This window comes from Lepidothrix coronata, unplaced genomic scaffold (assembly GCF_001604755.1).
Source record: "Lepidothrix coronata isolate B3197 unplaced genomic scaffold, Lepidothrix_coronata-1.0 Scaffold33, whole genome shotgun sequence".
NCBI lineage: Eukaryota > Metazoa > Chordata > Aves > Passeriformes > Pipridae > Lepidothrix > Lepidothrix coronata.
Window position 1 is genome coordinate 4,400,149 of NW_016690213.1, and position 23,411 is coordinate 4,423,559.

The following is a 23,411-nucleotide window of genomic DNA, read 5'->3' on the forward strand; positions in this document are numbered from 1 at the left end:
ATGTTTAAAGTAATCACCGATATTTTTAACCTAAAAAAAAAAAAAAAGTGAAATTAGATATACACAATTCATTTATGTATGCAAAGTATTCTGCAGTCACAAGCAGCAATCCTTCCCCTGGTTGAAAAGGTCACTGGTACAAGCAAAAAGTAACTAGAAGTCCTATAATTAAAAAAAAAAAAAAAAGCAAAAACAAAAAACCCAAACAAACAACAAATATTATACTCAATTTTTCAGGTCAAAAGGGTAGTTCTGGATCCTCAAAAAAAGCAAAAAAAAAAAAAAAAGGACATAAAATTGATTATTTGTCCAAGAGGTATACAGATTTTAAGAGAAGAAAGGGACGACCCTTATTTTCAGAGGAAAATTTTGAATCTTTCTTGTCTGCCTACACTCTTACCTAAAATCCCAAAGAAAATATCTGCTAAAGCATAACAGCAGAAACAAACATCTACAAAAACATCGAAGATACGAAATTCAAACTCTAAAAATTGTGCCAAAGGAAAACAAATCTACCTTAGGTATCTTTAAGGTTCTAGGATTCTGCATAATTGCTGTGGACTCTTAGAAACACTTTTAAAATGAAAAAGATGTTGTATGTATTTAGCAACGAGAGCTATATTTAAGTGTCAAAAAGGCAAATGGGACATCTAAACTTTTACTCATAGTTACTTTCTAGAGTTCTATCAGGATACCAAGTTTTTAAACTAAGCTGTTTTATTTGTTGGGTTTTTTGCTCTAATTCTCATCAACTTTCAAGTCTAAATCAAACTTCCAATTTGATTTGTTTAAAATGCATAGCACATACTTAATTCTATTATGCAAAATTTTCCTCAAGAGTATTTCCTAAAAGTTCTCCAGCAGAAGTTTCTTTAAGCTTTTATATAAGACCATGCATAAAATCACATCAAGTTTCTTATAAAATTCTACTTATTCTGTTACTTATGATTTTAATACTTTAATAGTTTGACAAGTAATTAAGCTGTCAGAGAAGTTAGCCATATCTAACTATATAGCTTTTCATCCTCCAGTTAAATAATTTGTATTACCCAAGTAATGAGATTGCAACAGTTAAAAAAAAAAAAAATTGAGACAGTCTAGTTATTATTTCCTGTAGCTAAAATTCACCTAATACGAAACACACAATAACTGGAAATACCTGAGCTAAAAAGGTTATTTCTCTGAGTTGATTTTAAGGTAGTTTATGTATCCACAGGGTTTCATTTCAGCTTTCTAGCCCAAAAAGAAGGAGTAAGTGCCCTTTATTCAGAAGGAACTGACCCACACAGACCAGCTCTCCAGGTGTGTAAACAAAACCGAAACAAGGAAACCATACACAGGCAAATCAATTTACCACCCTGTTCCACCACCACACTTACATTTTTAGAGCAATTCATATGATTCTTTTTTTTGTCATGTAACTTTCAACTTTACTATTTATACTTCTGAGCTATTTGCAACAGCCATACTGACTAGAAGCTTGCATCAAATTGAGCTCACAGGCTAGAAAAAGCACTGGCATAACTCAGTTCTTGCAAATAACATCTCTGAGCCTGAGGTAAGTGTGTAGGCATGGATTCTTATGCAATGGCATCATGCCATCCATGAGTGTCCAGCTTCCTCACGTCAGAAAAACAGTACTTCATACATCATGATGGAGAGGTCAAAGAATTCACATTTTCTACAACATCATGAAGACCGACAGCAGCTATAATACAAGGTGCCTCTACCAACTTTGCTTGCTCATGAAATAGCACCCCTGATGAAGTTAAAATACTCAAATATGGAATAGGGAGCAAATATAATAAATACATTCGATCATCTTGGTCAAAAATCTAGGATACAACAGGTTAGTGTTACTAAATCAACAGTGAACAATTTACAGGGTCACACTTGCTGCTGAGGCCAAGAATATCAGTATTCAAGACATAAATTCTGTACTGGATATTCTCAGAGGGCTCTGAAAAGTGGTTGGTACATTTGTGCCTCCACATAAATAAGATGCCACTGTAGTAAGGTTCTTCTAGATGGTGGGTTTTTTTCAAACCATTAATAAAGGATGGCTTAAAATGCACAAAGGACTGCAAAAGCATCTCAATTCAAAACTAATTGTAGTCTGTGAAATATTGCCAAACACTATGAACCTCCAGAGGAGATAAGACTGATTATATTAAGAACTGAAGAGAGGTTGGTTTTTTTGGTGGGTTTGGGGGTTTTGTTTATTTTTTTTTTTAATTCTTCCTATAGTAGAACAAATTGCTTCCATCTGCTCCAAAGCAGCAAAGGGAGCCACATTTTTGCACTGATGGCACAAATAAGTAGCAAGTACTGAGGATTGTCAGTACCTACAAGCCTTCTGTCAATTCAGTGTTCCATCACAAGGACTCAGATCAGCTCTCTTGGAACTGTTGGGTTAACACAAGCAGAATTCCTGGCATTGGGACAACTAAGTCTTTTCACTTTGGCATACAGCTCTGGCAAGCTTATCTCTCAAAGCAGTCTTTAAACTTCACAGGTGAGATAAACAGGAGTTTGAGGAAGAGCTAAGGTTCGTCCAGGCTTGGAGCACTCTCATGATTTGCAGATCATATGACAAACTCAACACAGTCTTCATTAGATATTGTTTTGCTAATTACCTGGTGGTACTGGGACATGATACTATTTGTATTGACCATCTTAACAGGCAGACCTTTGAGCCTGTTATCACTGGACTTTTAGGATCAGATGGAAAATGAAAAGTCGATTAGGTATTTGAATAGAGAGATTTACTATACTCCAGATATTCTATGCCCTTCCTATGTCTGCTTCTGAAGGCAAAGCAACCATGGTAGAACAGCTTAGACTTTGAAGACTGCGACTCCAGATACAGTATTTTGAGGCTGCTCTATACACACATTTCCACACCACGGAGCTGAAGATGTTACAGTCAGTGTGCACAGTGGTATCAAATGCCATGTAAACCCAATCTCTAACTCAAAAGACAAGGAGAGAGTAAATCTGATATTGTCCCAACTTCCTAGCAGCAACAACAAAGTATCATACATGAGCTGCCTTTGCCAAGGTCTCCTACATAGGTACAAGATGGGAAGGTTTACAACAGGATGACAACAGACCGGTCAAGCGGTGCTATCAGACTTTTTTTCAACGATCACTTAGTCCTGACTCAAGGCAAGATGACCAAGGTTTCTCTCGAGATTTTCTTCTCTGTATTCTTAAATCTCTTTTAATACTTACAGAATGAAGAAAAAGAACAGGCAACTTTAAAGGAAGGTTCTACATGCATAAGATTCCAAAATCCAATTGTCTTACTTGTCAACACCAAAAAGTGTTTAATAGAAGTCTGAAGCCACAGCAGTTATAGTATTGACATTTTCAGTCATTTATGATGAAATCACCTTTTTTTGGTACAATACAGTAATGCCAATTTCAAAAATGCAGAAAAAACACCCACAGTACTTCTATTTGTATACATTCAGTGAAATTGTATTCCTATGTGTATTTCCTTGCAAGCCTAAGGAAAATCAGGGTTTCAAACTGACTTCAAATCAGTTAGCATTCTTCAAATTAGAATGCAGACATTCTGTTTTACAGGAAGACATCTGAAGCATATATAACCTAAGGAGGCATCTATAGGAAGAGAAGGTATCTTCATATAATCACAGAATATCCTGAGTTGGAAGGGACCCACAAGGATCATCGAAGTCCAGCTCCTTGCTTAATAACACAGCATTTCTGAAAGGGTATCTACTAATGTCTGCTTTCTAAAGACAGAGATGCTACAGTAAAAGCCAACTCATTCCTTTTCGACCTGGTGCAAATTAATGACCATAATGGTGGAAATGAGTATCTGTTCTCTCATCTACCCTCCAGACTCCTGCAACAATACAAGCACAGCTGTTAACCAGATGAAAACATGAAGGGTAGAGACACCACAAGAATAAAGATGCCAACCCTATTTCTGGGACACCCAATAATAGATAACATAACAAATAAGATTTACAGTCCATTCTACTATTAATTATTTTAAGGTGGAAAGCTCTAACACCTAAGGAAAAACTAAGTATTTTCTGTTGGAAAGAAAAAGAAGTTAAAAAGTAGTAAGTCTTGCATATTTCAATCTTCCATGGAGAGACTGGTTTTGTTGAAACCATATGGAAATGAAAAGGTCATCAATTAAAAACAGAAATTTAATAAACATAAAATATTTCCCAAATAAATGCCTGTGGTAATCTAATTTCTTGTAAACATCAAACTCAACACTCTACAAGAGACCCAGATGGCATATTAACATTTCTGATCCCTTAAATCAAAAAAATTGGAGGAAAAAGAGAGTCACATTACATACAAATTATTCATAATTCAGTCTCCTATGGAGGACAAGATTAAGACTAGTCAGCATGTTTAACTTTTAGAACTATTGGCTATGAAGTTTAATTAATGAAGAGCTTTAAGTAAAATGAAACAGAAGACATTCTGAATATGACATCAGCTTAGAAGATTTTTAGCAGCTCTATAAGTGCCTTATATATACCAAGAGAGAGAGCAACAAAGGGTGGGGAGACAGGCAGGCATTGGTATCCCCAAACACAGCATACATCTCATAAATAACCCAATACAATTAGAATTAATATTCCTTGAGTTTGCTAGTTTCTTTTGTTTGTTAGAAGTCAATAATAATAATGATAATTTCTTCACTTACATGTTTCTACTGTAGTTATGCTTTCTGAACATCACTTCACAAAAACAAGACTGTTAACCAAGTATAATAAACCAAGAAAACCACAAGAACATGGCAAATACAAAAAATAAAAAATTAAAACCCCACAACTTTTCCCATACAGAATCACAGAGTATTCTGAGTTGGAAGGGACCCACAAGGATCATCAAGACCAACTCTTAAGTGAATGGCCCATATAGGGAAGTAGACTTAAGAAAAAAGCTTTCTGAAAACTGCCTTCCTCTCACTACTACCCAAAAAGACATTGCAGGCATTATAATAAGAATTACTCCCCTACCTGTTCTATAGTAATCAACCCATTTGAAGGTTCAGATGTAGTCTGTGAAGGCAGAAGTTTACACAGTGTCCCTAGGAGCAGAGATACTTCCTTCATGCTTCTCCAGCAACATACAAGAACCATTTGAGCCGTGACATCACACGTTTGCCTTTCTTTACCTTAAAAATAAAAACCACCAAATGCAACAGTGTTAGTCAAGGTTCTCAGTTGCAGACGTGTAATTTAAACTGCACTTAGCCTGATCTTCTTAGAAAACACAATTAACTAAGAAAAAATTTCCAAACTTGCCTACCCAAAAGATAAGTCAGTGCTGCTGACCCTAATTGTTTCCGCTCCTCAACACTTGCTGTACTTTATTTCACTTGGGAAAGGCTGTAGCATGAACATTTTACCAGAACAGTGCTATTTTAAAGAGTAGAGGCCTTTGGGTCACAATTGTTATTTACCAGCACACTGAACTATAGAAACATCTACAAGTTTGGAGCCAGGCTCCAACAAGCTCCCCATCATTCCTAAACCCATCACTCACAGTACACCTTCCAGAAGGGAGAGGCCTCGCAAATGCACTGCGTTTACAGCGCAACACCCCCACCTGGCGGCCGCTGTGACACTTTTACGTATTTATCCACTTCTTTCATACAGCCAGATCAAAATTACTTTAAACACAGAAAAAAACAAGCGAGGAAAGGAAGTTCAAAAGCTTGCACAAACGATTAAATTTAAAAATGTACAGATATTCTATAAATTTATTCTGGCCTACACTAAAGACACCAAAGCTTACAATTTCCTTATCACTATAAGGCTTAATTTCATAGCTGCTATTCATTAAAACAGACAAATACTACCTAACATTTTAGCACTGGAATCTTTTTAACTGAAGTTTCTGTTTATGTAATTTCATGCAACAAGTTGTATTGCACGAACATATTCCCCATTAGCCTTGTGTACACTGGAAAGGGAAATCATAGTAACACCTTTCAACAAGAAATGCATCAGAAGTGTTGCTTGATAGAAAAGGTGTCAAAGATTACCTGGCCAGCACAGTAAGGGCAATAGAGTCCAGGCCAATATCAAAACAACTAAACTTCACTAGTGCCTTAAGAGAGATTAACCACAGTCTTCCAGAAAGACAGTGAATTAGTCTTTAAAATCATGTCCAAATAACTAGCTGCTGAGAGATAAGAACTGAAACATTATATGGAGCAAGTAATTTTCAATTTTGATAACCCACATAAAATGCCTACTCCATAAAAAATACCTTTGTTAAATTAATAATACACTGGATTAATTAATAAATTAATAAATTAATAAGCACTGGATTTACCTCTCATTTCTGTGCAAGTATTTTTCACTGGTCTCTGGTCAGCCAGCTTTTCAGACTCTTCTTTGCAGTGTTCTTTCAAAATTTTTGCTTGCATAAAATAATCATTCGTGTCTTGTGGTTGTATCTCATTCAGAATCATCTGCAGACGACCTGCACTTTCTGCATATTAAACAAGAGGGATATTTAAGATGGTTTAGTCTTTTACTTCAAGTTCTTTATACCGATGTAATTAATTTTGGGTGTATAAGTGCAAAAGAAAGCTATTAGCATTAAAAAAAATAAAAATGTAAAATTATGGTGATTAGAATGATTAAGGAAGAAAACTGAATTTACAGTCCCCCTCTTGTATCTGTTGAAGTGATGCAACAACACAATCGGGGGCTTTTTAGTGCAGAAGTCAGGACAACCTTTATCAGAAGTTAAAAGAGTGGCTTAAGATTATGATATACAACAAGAAACTGAAAGGGAGGGGTGCTCATTCTAATTCTTAATCACTGCAAAACAAACAGAACTTCAGGGGCACCAGATTTTAACAGAATTCTTTGGGGATTCTGTTTGTTAGTTTCTTTACCTGGATCAGTATCCATTGGAATAAGACCCTCTGGTGATGAGCTCTGTACTACTGGTGATACCACAGCAGAGAGTTTGTATGACATCAGAATGAGCCTGGTCACCATTTCCTTCCATTCAGATACCAGTGTCAAGTTACTTAAAAAAAAAAAAAAAAAANAAAAAAAAAACAAAACCAAAATCACAATCAAAAACATCATAACATGGATTAAAAATAATTTTAAATTTAAAAGAAAGAGCTGAAATTACAAACACTTCCACAATGGTATTTATGAAAACTACAAACAGGGTACAGATTGAAAAGTCCTAAGGCTGAGTTTAACACATATAAAGGAAGTGTGAAAGGGCCAGCTAAACACTGCAGCAGCCAGATCCAGGTTCTGGATTTTGTTATAAATAATACTGTATGCTTTTATGTTCTCCTGAACAGCTCTTCCACTGCACTTAAACATGGAGTTACAACTTAGTATGTTTTACTTACTTAAAGGATAATTGCTGCAAAGCTCCAGTTATACAATGCACTCTCCCATACATTGGGAATGATGCTGCTGCTCGAAGCAGAGACTTCTTGGCTTGGAATATTTCTTCTTCGACATTCATCAACAAAAGCTTGATAACTAAAATTTTTAAAAGCACAGATTTGCATTATACATATATATTGTATTTTCTAAGAAATAAATCTGCTTTAAGAGGTATTTTAAGGAATAAAGCCTGTTTACACAACAATTCAATGGAAAATTCAGTTTTCTTGTTTACACATTTTTCTGTTTTGTATCTTAAATACAGGTTATTGTTGATTTTCAGTAACCTAAACTCCAGCAATATTTGGTATAGTCAATTTAATCTATCTGAATCAAATGGTAGCTGTGAAAAGCCCAATCCTGATCCTACATTTGGGGACAATCCCACAGGTTATGATGAAGTCACAAGAAGTCACCTATGACACACTGCAAGTCAGACTTCACCCTTAAGAGGCACATTAATATAATGTGTCTCTCCAGTTCAGCAGAATACTAAACACCAAAAGTTCGTGGTTAAATATCTGAACCCTCTGTTTTCTGCTAAAGAACCTGACCAGTTTTCAAGGATACATGTGCCTATTTTAATTATACCTTCCAGCATCTCAGTGTCAGAATCTGAATGAAATATAGACTCTAACAAGGAACCATGGATGACTAACAACAGGAGATACTCTACAGCAATGAGACATGAGGTTATCCAAACATTTCCTCCATTTATGGCAAAAACAACCATGTCTCAAAATCACTATTTCACTGCATATGAAGTATTAATAGGCATCTACAGAGAAGACAATAATGGCACAAAAAGTACACAATACTTAGTTTACTAAAAATCTACGAATTATATAAAATTGTTTATTACAAATAACGAATTTAAATACTTTAGTTGTATTGAAAATTACAAAAGGTGCATGAAGCCTGATTAAGAAATTTGCTAAACCTGCCAATTCCAGAGCCCTGTCATCTTTCATCCAGGGGCACTAAACCAAAGAAAAATATTCCAGATATGAACAAAGCCTGATTACTGTGGATGTGTATGTGCAGGACTGAAAATTACTCAGAAAAAGGCTTCCAATGACCAGAGCAACAAGGGGCAGTTTTGCAAACATCAAGTACTGGAACATACACAGACCAACTACTGCTGCCTTCCCTTTGGGTGACCGAGGTCTTAGAGGAAGCAGAGGCTCCTTTCCCTGCACTTCATGTGCCCAGCTTCACCGGGCTCACTACCTGGGCCTCAATGTCACTTGTCAAAATAATAACAAAAGCCATCTTCTAGGATATTCAATAACTTCAACACAAATCCAGATTAAGCCAGGCACCTGGCTTCTTAACAGCAAAACAAAATATACTTAAAATCCTGCTAGAAATAAGCATCTCTTACTAAGCCCACTACCAAAAAGCCATAAGGAAAAGCAGTAAAGTTTCAAATAAATATAAAAAACTTTTCCCCCAAAATATTACCTGCCAAAGTGTTCTTCTCCACTATACTCACTAATGTGTTTTCATCCACCTGGGTGTTATGCTCAACCCATTTTCCTAAACAAATATGCTGCAATCCTTCATGATGTACTAAAAAGTTCAACAAATACGAAGCAGTGACACAATCATATGGCTTGGTACTTGTGCTAAGATCCATTGCTGCTTGGAATAGAAGATCTATATTTCCAGAATCCTGAAAAAAAACCAACAATAATGCTCATTTTTTGAGCTTTCATATTGATTTAATTAAGCTATTTACCACCCTGAAATCTGAGAATCTGGTTTTCATTAAGTTTGCTGGTACATATTTCTGAAGAAAAACAGTTATTTTGTGCACTGATCACCTTACAGTCAAAACATGCATGTGCATGTATTCAGCAAGCATACAATTACATACACACTGAGGATGGGGAAAGTCATTTATAAAGGAATATTCAATCACACTGCACTTCATAGGAACATGACTGTGTTTTATCTGCTAATGGACATCACAGAGAAGCGTAGTCTACCAGGAAACAGTATCTGTTCATCAGTACTTATTAATTTAAAAGTCACCTTTTATTAATTAAAAAGCAAAAAAATCAGTATTGAGTTCAAAGGGCAAAATTTGTGAGAAATTAAAAAATATCATCATATAATGAAATCTGAAATCAATCAGAAAGGAAAAAAACGAGGAGCTGAATTTCTTAAAATACAAGAATAACCAAGTCAAAATGCCTCAGTCATTTCCAAAGGGAAGTCACAGTTAAGCAAGGAGTTCATATGAACTGACAGTTCACAGTCACAGAGTTCTCTGATAGTTCACAGTCACAGCCAATGAACTTCCCAAATGCCTTCATCCATTGGTAAAACAAGCCTCCCTAGGTAAGGGCAGAAGCTGTATAAAAATATATAAAATATGTTAGCAATGAACACTACTGCAGATAACTTGGGTTGACTTCCAAGTTTCAGGAATTGTGCTTTGTACCTAACCCAAGTACCTGGTATAATACAGAACATTCATCTTTCACAAAATTACTCCCTTTAAACTCTCTCAAATTCCATACCTGGAAATTAAATGCAACATCACGTAGTTTCATCAAAAGCCCAAATGCCAGAACTTTCACTTCCTCAAAAGTACTGGCAAAACACTGGATCAAAGTCTGGACACGAGTAGAATCAATCACCTGATCCAACTGAAAAACTTGTGCCTGACCTATTCAAAGAAATCAATGGCTTAGATAATTTTGCTGTAACTCTTTCCACAATAAGCACTGTATTCACATTCTGCTTCACTACACTACAAGAAGCATAACAACAAGGTCAGAATAATGCTTTAGCTAAAACTTTAACTTACTAGTCTTAACAGGTCTTAAAATACCCTAGTTACTGCTGGGGGAAAAAGAAGCTTACCTTATCCAAAAAAATTACTCTTAGTAATACTGAAAGTAACTTATTGCCAAAAACAGAATCCCATTTATTCCCTTTAAATTCAGCACTTTGTTTGAAAATTATATTCCTGGAAGTATGTAATATTAGACAATAATTACTTTCAAAAAAAGGTTTAAAAAATTCAGTGTGTTTTGGCGTTTGGTCTTTTGGGTTCTTCTATCATAGGAATAATCCCCCAAAATGTAAGCCATTACAATATTTTACTTTTAATTTTTATGTAAAGGAGTCATGACCTCTGGTGACTGATATGATGCTATAAAGAAGTCAGAATTTTTAAGATGTAAACATGTGCACCACCATCCAGCAGAGAACACAACAGCAACTAAACCTCCTTTATAAAAGCAACATCAGGTTTCTGAAGTCCTAAGCTTTTTTTATAAACTCTCAATACAACTTTCTATTGAAAAAAGGCAGTAACAATATACTACATACTCATAATAATAAAATTAATGTGTTCATCATTTATCAAGGTGTTTTGAGAAAAGACCTAACAAGACAACATTTATTCTTTCAAAATCAACCTTAATCTTACATAAATAATTTCTTAAAAAAAAAAAAGAAGGTACAATTTAAGTCTGAAAACATACTTTTATGTTGGCCATATGATCCCAAGACGAGATTTAGCAAGACCATCAGTACTCCAAGGCTCTAACTAATACATCTTGAATTGGGGTTCCATAACATCATGAAGAAAATTTAAAATAACAGCAGCACAACATCATTAACTGGTCATTAAAACTGTTTCTTATTTTGTATAATAATATCATGAGGAGATGCAAGGTTTTTCAATCAAGAGTTTTTATGAACTCAGTTTTTTAAATTATCAAGATGTTTGAACAGGATAAAGGAGTAAGTTATCAAATATATTGGAACTTGTCCAGAAGTTTTGTTCATAATAACAAAAACTCATTGAAAACCCTTGCTAAAAAACAGGATATGCAAGAGAATCCCAATATATGGAAGACACTCAACAGGCTATAAACATTTGCTTTCACTTCAATATTCCTTTTTCCAATAAAACTTACAATCCTTCCTTCAGGTAAAATGAAATCAACCCAGGAAATGCCATAAAAATTAAGGACTAAGAATACTATTTTACTTTGACAGAAATTTATTAGATGGTGTAAAAGAATCTTCTCCAATACCACTCATTCCTCCAGTCTATAAATTAGGCTTCTCACCTTGTGGAACAGAAAATACTTCTGCTATTGATTCCAAAATACTTAGTGCAGAAAATCTGGTTGGGTGTGATGAACCAGGAAACAATACCTCAAAAAGTCTGTCACATACAGACGACATGAAATCCTGAAAATCACAAGAAAAAATTTAAGATGCACTACAAGCAAAAGTCTAAGTAACCAAATTCAGGACATTCTGCTTTACATGTTACCCAGAAAATTATGACCTTACAGTTAATTTTGGAAGAATGGGAGGCCTACCTTTGTAGTACTGACAAAATTTCTTGTTTCCTAGAGGCAGTGAAGGCTGGACAATCCTTTGGGATTTTTTAACCCAAGAGTTTCCCTTACCCACTCCCACAAAAAGATGGCCATTGTATCAAAACTTGAAAATTAGCTGACCCAGAAAAGTAGAACTCGAGACAAAGAAAGTTTAACACAAAGAAACCAATGATGTGAGCCTTTAAATAAAGCCTAATTTGTCCTTAAAAAGGACAAAAACAAAAGAAGTCTTCATATTGAAGCTCTCTCAGTCATTCTCTCACTCACTGATCATTCTGGAGAGAAGAAAAAGGCTGAAGCTCAACTGATCTCTATTTGAAGTCCAGGTAACACACATCATTTAAAACTCACTACTAAATGGCCAACAGCTGACAGGACATTTACCCAATTCTTTTTTTTTTGATTGTGGTTACATCTCCAGCCATTCCTCACTTACTGCTGCTTTAATTCACATCATGGAGCAACCACTCAGATAATAATCTTTATTGCTTTTGAAAAACGTTGACCTTGAAGACACACCCAACTACTAATGGGCACTCAGTTCATCAACAACAGTATATTTAGCCAAAATTAACCTGTGTAAGTGCATCAGAGTGGACAAGCTCCTCAGCACTGTTTGGTTTTACAGATTTTTTTTCCTTCTGCACTGCACTATTTCCTAATACACACACAGCCTAACTTACTCAGAGCTGTTCAAGAACAACAAACTTTCAGAAATGCTATCCCACCTCTTACATCTGTATGGCTAGCAGTCTAACTTACTTTATATTGCTGCAAAATCCCCAAAGGATGCATTGTAGTTGAGTTTTCAAGTAACTCTTGCTTGGTTTTATTTTGCTCCAATTTATAAAGCACCTGGGAACTTTCTTGTATCCTACAAAATAACTTTTAAAACAAAAGCAAAACACAGGTAAGGCAAGAATCATTGACAGTTAAATAAGGGAAAGGCAGATTTTCACCTTATTTTCCAGATCATATTGTTTGTAATATTTAGGAAGTTTGCACACAACACAACACAGAACAGATCCTTCTCTCTCCCCTCCAAAACCAAGGATTTGCTTCCCATCTCTCTTGTGACCTTTATTCCCCTCCCTCTGACCTCCAACACCTTCTTTCATCTTCCTCCTTAAATGCATGCCTAGTCTTCTCCTCCCACCTCCTCATTTTCTGTGGAATATATAAAAAAGTTCAATTAATGCATATGATTTTTACAGCCTCAGTATCTCGTTAAGAGTTTGACTAGCACCTATAGAATGCTTCCTCTATCTCTTTTATTACCCCCTGGTAGTATCCCCTTTCTTATTACACTCCCTCTAACACAATTCTTCCATCTCATGTTCCTCAGTCTGCACCAGGCGAGAATTGAAAGAGTTATATTTCTCTTTTGTTTCTGCAAACCTATTTCCTCATTTACCACCCATCTCAAATTAGTTATTTTCTCCTTCCACACGGTTTTCTTTTCCCATTAATGTCTTCCAAAACGTTCTTTATGCATTCACCATTTTCTCATTTTACCTACATGAGGTTTCTGAGGCTGATTAAGTGACTGTGAATTTGCCTGAGGTGTGACAAGTCTATGTAAGCACAATCTGAGCCTGCAGCAAAGGTAACACGAGGTTCATTGCTTACCCTACAGCACATTGATTTGCTATTGGTAAACTGCGCACGCACTGACGGGTTAAAGCAACATCCGCAACCATTCCCGACCAAATTACTGTGCCTACCACTTGAGCTTTTGTTTAAGTCATCCTTGCCTGCAATGACTTAACACCATTCAGCTGGGTAATGCATACAGCAAAGTCTTAGCCTTAGAGCTTCTATTCTTTCAGATGAGCAGCTTCGTAACATATTCAGGAAATTTTTTTTTTAATGTCACTATAACTAATGTAACAGGAACATTAGACATTGCTTAACATTTGAAATTACCTTTCTCAGTATAGAAACGATCTGTTGCCTTACTGAAGGAGACTGACTGTTCAAGTTGTACATCATAAAAAAATGAATTAGTTGCATTTCTTCCATAGACACAATTTCTGTGGTACGATGGGTTTCACAAAGTAAACCTAAAGCATCAATGCAAACCTGAAAGATATTTGGAAGTTAACCATAAAACAGTTACTGGCACCTATGATGATATCTTTGTTTTAAAACCATGCTGACATAGGGATCAGGATCAAAGCAATTGTTCTAATTTAAAAGTACACATAAAAGGTTGACCTTTACCTGACTGTGCTGATGAACTAGACCTTGTTTTATACATTCAGTGGATACAAGACCATTGCTCATGATATTTGAAAGCTCCAGGTGTCCGTGAGCCCTGGCAGTTCTCAGGCATGCCATTAATGCTCCAAGAGCTCCTCTAGTACTACAAGAGCCTAAAAAAAATTAAAACTAGTAATAATTATAGTTCGAGTAATGCAAACAATGTACTGTTTGCAATGCTTGTCAGAAACTCCCAACACTTTCCACATGACCGACCTCCACTCCCTTTTATTTCTAACCTGTAAATCCCAAAAGATGGTCCTGTTATAGATTAAACTAGTTCTAAATTGCCTGGTTCCTGAGAAGCTTCATCTTGGACACATATGAAAAAGAAGACCTTACGAGGTCTCACAAGCCATTATTTTAGAATTACACTAAATCACATCAAAAACTAAAAGAGAAACATAAATCTCATGTGCACATATTTGCAAGAAAAAACAGTCTGTAAAACCCCGTTACTGGACACGCCCGTGTAAGAAACAACAGTGGAACCAAAAAACAGTAGAAGGAAATACAGATACATAATAAACCCTGGCATTTGAAGCGAACAGTAAGGCACCCACTAGGTGGGAAGGAATAGTAATTATTTTGCTCATGTCATGAAGACACACTTGTGGTTATTATGACTTTCACCTTGAAATACTAAATAGCAATCATAACCATCTAGAATTTTTCTCCCAAGTTAATTCTAACAACAATAATAGATCAGAAATCATGTCTGAGATTTTTGTTTTAAAAAAGCAATTATAATTACAAACACTAAATTTATTTTCTTACCCAGATTAGCATCTGCAGAGGCCTGAAGAATTCTAATCATGTAGCTCAGGCTGTCAGGGTTACATTTGAGTAATTTTGGTAAATAGTAATCTATTATGTAAGTAGTTTGGTCATGGTTCCCTTCACATAGTATTACTAGAAGAGGAGAAACCCAGATGTTGTGCCACTGATCAATCCAGGTGCTTTCTCGAAAACTCGAAGAAAAATGGGCTTTGTGATTTGTAAACATGGTTTCCAGAAGATCACTAGCATAAGGTGCAAGAGACTGATCATTCATCACATCCAGGATTTGTACTGGAATTGTTCTGTCCAACTGTAGTATATTTTCAGTGCCCACACACTCCACAAGACAGCCAAGAGAAGAGTACTTCCCTTTCACATGCCAATCCAAGCTTAGTAAATGCTTTATCAGCCTTGAAAAGAATGGGTCTGATTCTTCATTGGATCCAGTAATGGTGCCTTGGTGTATCTGAAGAAGATTCTTGAATATCAATTTGGTTTGGTGCCTAATGGCATCCAGAGGGTGGTCCCAGTGTGTATAAATGTATTCCAGCACCTTCCCAATTATGTCAGAGTTCCCATTAAGCTTGATTTTCAGATTTGGAGAGCCCGAAGCAAGGGCAGCCAGCGCTGAATTAGTCCAAATAGCAAGGACTCTAGACAAACATGTTGCCACACTGGATTCTTTTAACCTTTTAAAAAGAAGAAACAAAAATAAAGTTTATTATTTTCATTTATCACTTTTAAAAAAAAAAAATTGTATTTCAAAATAATTATTCATCACATTCATTTACCTTACACAAAAACAGGTAAGAAGACACTAGTCATTCCATAAGGAAAAGGAATGAGCACAGAAGTGATGAACTGAATGTTGTAAAGTGCATGCTTGTTACCTGCCATGCTATTAAGTGGCCACAGCTAAACTCCCTAAACATTAAAAGAAACCTGACATGCCACACTTCATTTTAAAAAGCAAAAATAAAAATTCCTATGTAGCTGCTAATATTTGAGCAGCATTATGTTACTGCATGCTCCTTGAAAATATAAGGAAAACTTTTCATTGCCATATAAAACCATCAAAACTGAGTCCCCATGTGCAAAAACAAAAATCACAAAACTGACCTCCAGTGTAGGAACAAAGGTTGAACGGAATACATGTTTTAACCTCCAATCCAATAGCACTGGTAAGGCCATTAGATGCAAGAAGCCAATGCTTGCAGTAAGAAAAAGAAAACCTCATCTTTCGTCAAGTATTTCACGAACTGGCACACTTTGTTTTCTTCTTAACTTTTAAGAAGGATAATGTCCTGAAACTAAAGTTTATCTGACTACACAAGAACTGATTCTGACATACCATATCATAAAGGAGGTGGTAAATTAATCCCACTCATGTTAGAAAACAAAATTTTATTTTAGCGTGTAAGAATAAATTGACATTTAGAATTATCTATGCAATATCCTTATATTTTTCAAATTTACAGTGTTATTCTGAATATATTAAAAAGCTGATGTGATCTGTGGCAAAATCTAGTATCATTATACAGAAAACAGAGATATTTCACCAGGACCAAAGGAGTTATGTTAAAACAGAAGTAGAAAGATAAACCACTCCTCCCAAACATGAAACAACACAAATCAAAACACAAACTTACTCTGAACTCAAAGACAACAAGACTGATGCAATATCTAATAATAGTTTCTCTCCATTTTCACCCATGCTGCCATTCTTCCAATCCAGCATAGCCAGTGCTCCATGGCAAAGAAAGAGAAGGACTGAGTCAGGGAGTTGTGCCGTGCACAGAGCCCCACAGTGACTCACAAACCACGCCGGCACGCCCGTGTGCTTCATGGTCCCAAGAAGCAAGCCACTGACCTGTAACAGCAAAATAACACCCATTACAGTATGTCAGCACAGGAGAAAAAGCTATTTCAGGCATAACTTAGAAGGTGTGAACTTGTACACTAGTTTTCTCAATTCAAAACCCTGGTCTTATTATTTCAGATGGCAAGGAGAGAGCAACAGATTTACGCCCCAGCTGAAGACTGAGGCAGAGGTTGGCAAGTCTCTGTACCAGCAAACCCTCCGAACAACTCTGACAGCACAGAGTAACAACACCATGACATTGCACAGTCCTAGTGAAGAAACACACTTACCAAGGAAGGCAATTCCTCAACTGGTTCATACATAGCTCTAGTAAACAGAATAACAGCCAGTCCTGACGTAGTCTGGACAGTTTGCAGGAGTGTTGCTAAATGGCAGAGAAAGATATTTTACATTAGAGCGCAGCAAATGTGTGCTAGAACCATATATCAAAATTACAACAATGGTAATGCATTTTCCTAGACCACTTGTAGTTGTATAATGACAAATCTGTAGTGTCCACCTGGCTAGCAAGTATTAATGAATTTATGTTCTAGTGTAATAGGAAACTGTCAATATCTTTTAACAGATAGAAAATATAGAACTGCCCAGTAAGACAAGGAGGGCTGTGGCAGAGCCTATGGACACACGTTAAATTCTACTGTACAAAAATGTCTGTATAAGAAGAAAATATAATTAGTTATAGTGCACCCATAAATTGTTCTGACAGCGTCATTCAGAGGTGTATAAATTTCTGGTAGGCACAGACATTCAGCAAGTCCCCAAAGCATTTCTGATAGTTTCTGAATTATCAGTAATAGCATTTACATTGGTTTTTTACGGTAGGATAAGTTAAACTGTAAACTCCAGAATCACAATCTACAAACCAAAGGACCAACTACTGTTCCCACTCCTCTTAGTCTCACTAATTCAATTTCCATTCAAGCTAAACTAAGTTTTTATACATACAGGTTGTATTTACTACAAAGACAACAATACTGAGTTAATAAAAATATTTGGGTTTGAATGTTATTAAACTTACCATCCATTAGGAAGTTTGTGGAGCTTTTCAGTAAACTACACATACATTGCCAAACAAAAGATTCATTGTGTTTCCAAAGATTTCCCTGGATATTTTCTTGTAATTTCTGTATAAGCATCATTGAAACTTTAATGGCTATCAGTAAATCATGCATTAACTGAGTCTGAACAATACAATTTCCCAGATTCTTTCTGTGGGAAAAAAAAAAAGACAAACATGCATACAAGAAGGATAATAAAGCCATTCTTCACCATCCCCAGAAACCTACATTTTGCCAACTTCAGAAAGAATTAATGATAAAAACTAATTTATAGCTTGACCAGATACGTAACTACAGGAAAAAGAGAAGTGGACTCAAGGGTAGTCTGTTAAAATGAAGTTAACAAAAAAAATGACAAATTCTGCTACCCCTTCTGCAGGTTCCTGTGACAAACTTTCACTCATTCAATTCTGCCTGAGCAGAGCTGAATTTTTCCAGAAACTTTCCAAAAAGACCAACAGAATGCAGTGCTGCTCTTTTCTCATTTTTCAAGTAGTTCCTCTATGTGCAAAGCATATTTCTATGATTCAGCTTTTCTTTCAACATGAAAATAGAAAATACCTAAACTTTCAGTGTACAAAACACTTCATTAAGCACCCTCCTCCTTTGGAGAGAGACCACAGTGAAGAGACCTCACTTTATGCAATGATGGAAAATATCAAGGTATTAAATGATGACTGCTGTGACAGACTAAACAGAACACAAATACTGAATTAAACACTCATGGAAAGTGAAAGAGTATTACTCTACCTGAATTTTATACCTACTGATTACACTGTTTAGTTACAATTCAGATAGCAAAACCACAACTCAAACATCTCCCTTAGAAGTAGTAGCTCCAACACAGTATCAGTGCCTTACTCTGTTATTTTATATCATATTTGCCACAAAAGAAAGAAATCAGCAGCTTTTTTATTTAAAATACACATCACTCTAAAGTGACATTCCCATCTTTCATCAGTTAAAGGGATACTTCAAACCAAACCACATTATCTTGCAAGAGTGAAACAAAACCAGATAAAATAGAGCTTATATTGAATTCACTTGCCTGTTTTCTTCCTGTATGTCAAGGAGCGACTTCTGCAGAAACTGAAGAACTAGGGAAAATAATTATGGTATGAATTTACTTAAAAGAGAAATAGAACAGAAAAAGGCCAGCAAATCAAGCACACATACACATCATACCCAGCTACAAGGAACAGTTATCCATATAGTGGTGTTTCTTCCACTCCAACAACAAATTAAACTGACATTTCAGTGCAGACCAAAACAAGCAATGCTGAAGCAAAATCTCAAGCTGTTTTGCAACAACCTGATACAAAACAAGAGTTTCCAACCCACTTGGCTCCCTCCTATGAGGCACTGAGAATTCTGGTTCCTCAGCGAAAAGCTGAAATGACCAAAAAAGACACAGCAGCCATAAAAGGTCCACACGAAGCTGAACGCTACTTGCATGCTGAGGGCACAATATGTCAAGTAATCCCACATTACCAGAAATCAGATTTCTGCCAAATTACTATCAAACAAAATACTTGCCCAGTGGGCCTGGGTTTGCTGTAGCTGATTGTTAACAGTTCAGTGTTTCCACATCCAACTTAATTATGAAGCACAACACAAAGAATGCAACATGCAAAGTAGCATCAACTCCCCCAGCCCTTTAAGAATCACTTTACAGATTTATGTCTAGGGTTGCTCAATAAAGCAAGTCTGACCCCTGGAAATTAAAGCTACAAATCAAAGTCTTGTCTTTGACAAAAAAGTAGCATGTGAGGGTACTAGTTATTGAAAATTAACCAGAAGGAAATCAGATTTGACAGATCTTCATGTCTACTTCATGTAACTTCTTCCCATACCCATCCCTCCCCCAATAACCTGCAGTGAAGCTTATTTTGCTGTAAATATAAGTTTACCTTCTTCAAACAGGTTCTTAATACTTGCTCTACCTAGAGGAAAGAAAATATATTTTAAGTACTGAACACCAGTCAGCACTATCTATTTAACATAACTACAAACATTATTATCAGGTGTGGCACCAAGGTGCCAACCAGCATTGTGCAAATCAAACCAGACGACAATACATTCAATGTCACTGTACCTAAGCTGAAGTCCTCCATGCAGGAAGCAAGGTTGTCCAAGACTCTTCTGTACAAATACACATCTGTGGTTTTCAGTTCTGCCCTAAGGCAGCACACAAAGCTTTGCACACCTAACATCATCAACTCTTCAGGAAGACCATTCAGTGAACTGCAACAGCAAGAAACGGCACAATCAGTTTGCTTACACTGAGATGTTGAACATCCACTCAACTAAAGTCAATGTCAGCTACAACTCTAATAAACAGAAACAGTCTGTTTCAAAATAAGCATGCAGGTTCTAATTTTGCAGCTAGAAAACCTGTCAAATGGGTGTAAAGCTCTGGCCTGCCATCAAATACAGAACAGAAGCCCTCTCAGTGGGGACAATGAATCTCTTCCGACAAAGAAAGGAAGACAGCTAAGCACTGGATCTTAAAAAACATTAAGGCTGTAATAAATTCACTAAAGAAATACAGCAGTAATTTTGCAACAGAAAAATTTAATTGCAATAAAAATAGGCACAAGAAATCAGTTTAGTTATGATTCCTCTGAACCCCTTTCTCTTGACAAAGCTGAGTTTTTTTTTTTTTAACAGAAGCATTCTAAATTTCTATTCTAACACTGGATTTTAAAATTCAAAGTGCTAATTACACAGTATGTTGTCTTTCCAATAATGAAACAGATCAAAATAATACTTCACTCTGAAGTTATTTATCCAATGATAAGTTACTTATAATTAAAATTTTTAACTAAGCCAGAAAAAAAATAGTACTAATATTCACGTATTAGCACCACAAATTTTCAGTAATTAAGCTACAGCAATTTGTTGTGAATGACAAATTACTGACTTCTAGGTAAAGAGAGCATTTAAACAAAATAAAGGCTTACTGTTCAATTTTTTACCTTGCTAATACTTTTTTCAAAGGATTCTTCATACTCAGTGAAAAATATATCTCTCCCAAAATATCCAAACAGGCTTTAACCATGGGATCACATGCAGAGTTTTGATCCATCTTCTTCACCAATGGCATAATCTACAACCAAAAGAACACAGGATGAACAAAAAGCTCTAGATACACTATCATTAACAGTGGCAGATTTCCCTCTCCTCCAAGTATATGGTGGAAAACCGTCCTCTCTTTACTATATTTCCTTTGAGTTTGAAGTGACAGATAACGTTCCAAGAACACCTGTAATACCAAAAATACACACATACAAAATAGGAAACTTGGTATCACTTGTCTTCCACCATTTTCAGTAACTAATTTAAGTACTAGAATTACATTTCTACCTGTACTGTATGTGCAGCACTAACAACTGCTTTTTACCTGTTTCCAAGAATGCCTAAAACATTACAAAGTTTATTTTGAATTGTATTCCCCATTAACAGTGCACGACACAGTTACCAAAAACCACACCACCAACAGTGAAGTCTTACTTGTTTAATACACTGGATCTGCTGGATGCCATTTCTCAGCTGTGCACAGTGCAGAAGCAGAGAAGCCAGGTTTTGCTCTTCAGCCTTTGAAAACTCTACATTTGGAAGAAAAATCCCTTTTTAGAAAGGAATTACAACACTGTAAACAATACATAATTTATAATAATATAAAATGACTGTTTCCTGATGTTTAGAGGGAATCTCTTGTGTTTCAGTTTGTGCCCATGGCTTCCTGTCCCATCACTGTTCAGAACAAAAAAAAACCTGGCTCTGCCTCCTTCATGTCCTCCAATCAGGTATTTTTCACACATTGGTAAGATGTCCCTGAGCCTTCTCTTCACTGGGCTGAATCACAGCTCTCTCAGCCTTTCCTCATAGGAAGGATGCTCCAGGCCCTTCAGCATCTTAGAAGCCCTTAGCTGGACTCTGTCCATATTGCTCTTGTACTGGGGAGCCAAGAACTGGATGCAGTGTACCAGGTGTGACCTCACCAGTACTATCTCAGAGTAACTTGAGTATACTTTAGTATACAAATCTTGCATTACTTGGTGTTGGGTTTTTTAAAGTAAATATCACTGGAAGTTTATATCATCAAACAAACATGAAGAAACAAAAAAACCCCCCCCACAAAATAAAAGACTACATGAACAGTATCTTTAAATCAAGTTAACTGCGCAGAAAACACAAAGACTGGGAAAAAATACACTAAAAATGACCTCCACAGAACCCTTCTAACCTCAGTCATTCTGTGATTCCTGGAAATTCAGTATTAACCCACAAATTAATGCTAGTACTTCATATATCACTGAATTACAGGTGTGCAAGTGGGGTCACAAGTAGGACCTTCTTTCACCTTCACACCAAAGACAAAACAAAATGAAGAGTTTTCAAACCAAAAATACAGTGCTCTAAAGGATTTTTTCAACTCTGTCAAGGTAAGAAGTCATTGTCATTACAAAATAAAATGAACCACAGCTGACACTCACAAAGCAAAACCACTGGAAATAAAACATAATAAGCAGAAACACAGATCAATTTCAGTAACTACTCAAAGGCAAGAGAAATCACACATTAGTTCAGAAAAATACACTCTACTTACTCTGAAGTTTTTCAAGCTGATGATGATCAAGGAAGAATGCATCCACTTGAATTTCCTTCTTCTTCTTTAAAACCATTTTAGCTGATTAGAGAAATACCTCCTTAAAAAACAATACACAAACAAAAAAACCTCAAACCAACAGGTCCCATTGTTTTAAAGGCATAATTACAAACACTTTCTATGATAACACTTCCTTTTCACTGTCCTACTATCCTGAAATAATGTTTATTGCATTACCTGTGCAATTTTTTTTTCAAAGTAATAGCTCTCTTTAATTTTATCAATTTCAACTATTTCAAGCATTTCATCCAAAATTCACCCAAACTGCATGACACAAAATGGAACTCATAGCAAAGAGGAATTGCTAGATGCATGACAAACTGTCTCACTGGAGTTTTTACTGCACTTGTTACATAGTCTCTGGCATGACCCTGGATCACTATTTGGAACCATCATACAGAAGCATGGTAGCAATGGAACAAAACTTCTGTTGTTCTGTTTTACTGTTCAAAACTCATTCAACTGTATTGATGTCAAGTTAGAACTGTGTAGCAAACAAAACTGCTTTGCTATTATGAATTTTGCAAAGACCAAGTTATTCTTCTTGTTTTAAGTAGTTGAAATTTAATGTGCTTACAGCTTCACTGACATAAAAGCTCATTATTAACAGAAAAGCTGAATTTGGAAGGGACCTTTGGATCTGGACCAATCTCCTGCTCAACCTGGGCCACCTGAGCCAGTTACCCAGGCCCACGTCCAGAGCTCTTTTGAATATTTCCACGGATGGAGACTCCACAGCCTCTCTGGACCACCTGTGCCAGTGCTCGGACACCCTCATGACATACCTGGTGCTTCCTGTTGGCCTCAGAGGTCCCCCTGTGTTTCGGTCTGTGCCCATGGCTTCCTGTCTCGGCACTGGGCACCACTGAACAGAGCCCAGCCACATCTTGTCTGCACCCCCCCCTTCATATATTTCTATACACTGGTAAGATCTCCTGGTCTATTATCTACTCC

General features: G+C 36.2%; 1 protein-coding gene across 1 annotated transcript in view; it reads right to left on the reverse strand.

The window, feature by feature from the left end:
• THADA (THADA, armadillo repeat containing) overlaps positions 1-23,411 on the reverse strand; it is a 172,776-nt gene that overhangs the window by 132,773 nt on the left and 16,592 nt on the right. The window contains exons 2-22 of the mRNA XM_017811614.1: positions 22,398-22,497; positions 21,299-21,393; positions 20,764-20,894; positions 19,881-20,029; positions 19,696-19,728; positions 18,834-18,882; positions 17,746-17,936; positions 16,997-17,091; positions 16,495-16,715; positions 14,843-15,534; positions 14,027-14,178; positions 13,730-13,885; positions 12,566-12,688; positions 11,525-11,648; positions 9,959-10,107; positions 8,895-9,105; positions 7,391-7,526; positions 6,911-7,047; positions 6,340-6,498; positions 5,016-5,173; positions 5-30 (exon numbers count right to left, since the gene is read on the reverse strand). Coding sequence (XP_017667103.1) covers positions 5-30; positions 5,016-5,173; positions 6,340-6,498; positions 6,911-7,047; positions 7,391-7,526; positions 8,895-9,105; positions 9,959-10,107; positions 11,525-11,648; positions 12,566-12,688; positions 13,730-13,885; positions 14,027-14,178; positions 14,843-15,534; positions 16,495-16,715; positions 16,997-17,091; positions 17,746-17,936; positions 18,834-18,882; positions 19,696-19,728; positions 19,881-20,029; positions 20,764-20,894; positions 21,299-21,393; positions 22,398-22,473 — 3,263 coding nt within the window. The 5' untranslated portion in view covers positions 22,474-22,497. The remainder of the gene's footprint in view (positions 1-4; positions 31-5,015; positions 5,174-6,339; positions 6,499-6,910; positions 7,048-7,390; positions 7,527-8,894; positions 9,106-9,958; positions 10,108-11,524; positions 11,649-12,565; positions 12,689-13,729; positions 13,886-14,026; positions 14,179-14,842; positions 15,535-16,494; positions 16,716-16,996; positions 17,092-17,745; positions 17,937-18,833; positions 18,883-19,695; positions 19,729-19,880; positions 20,030-20,763; positions 20,895-21,298; positions 21,394-22,397; positions 22,498-23,411) is intronic.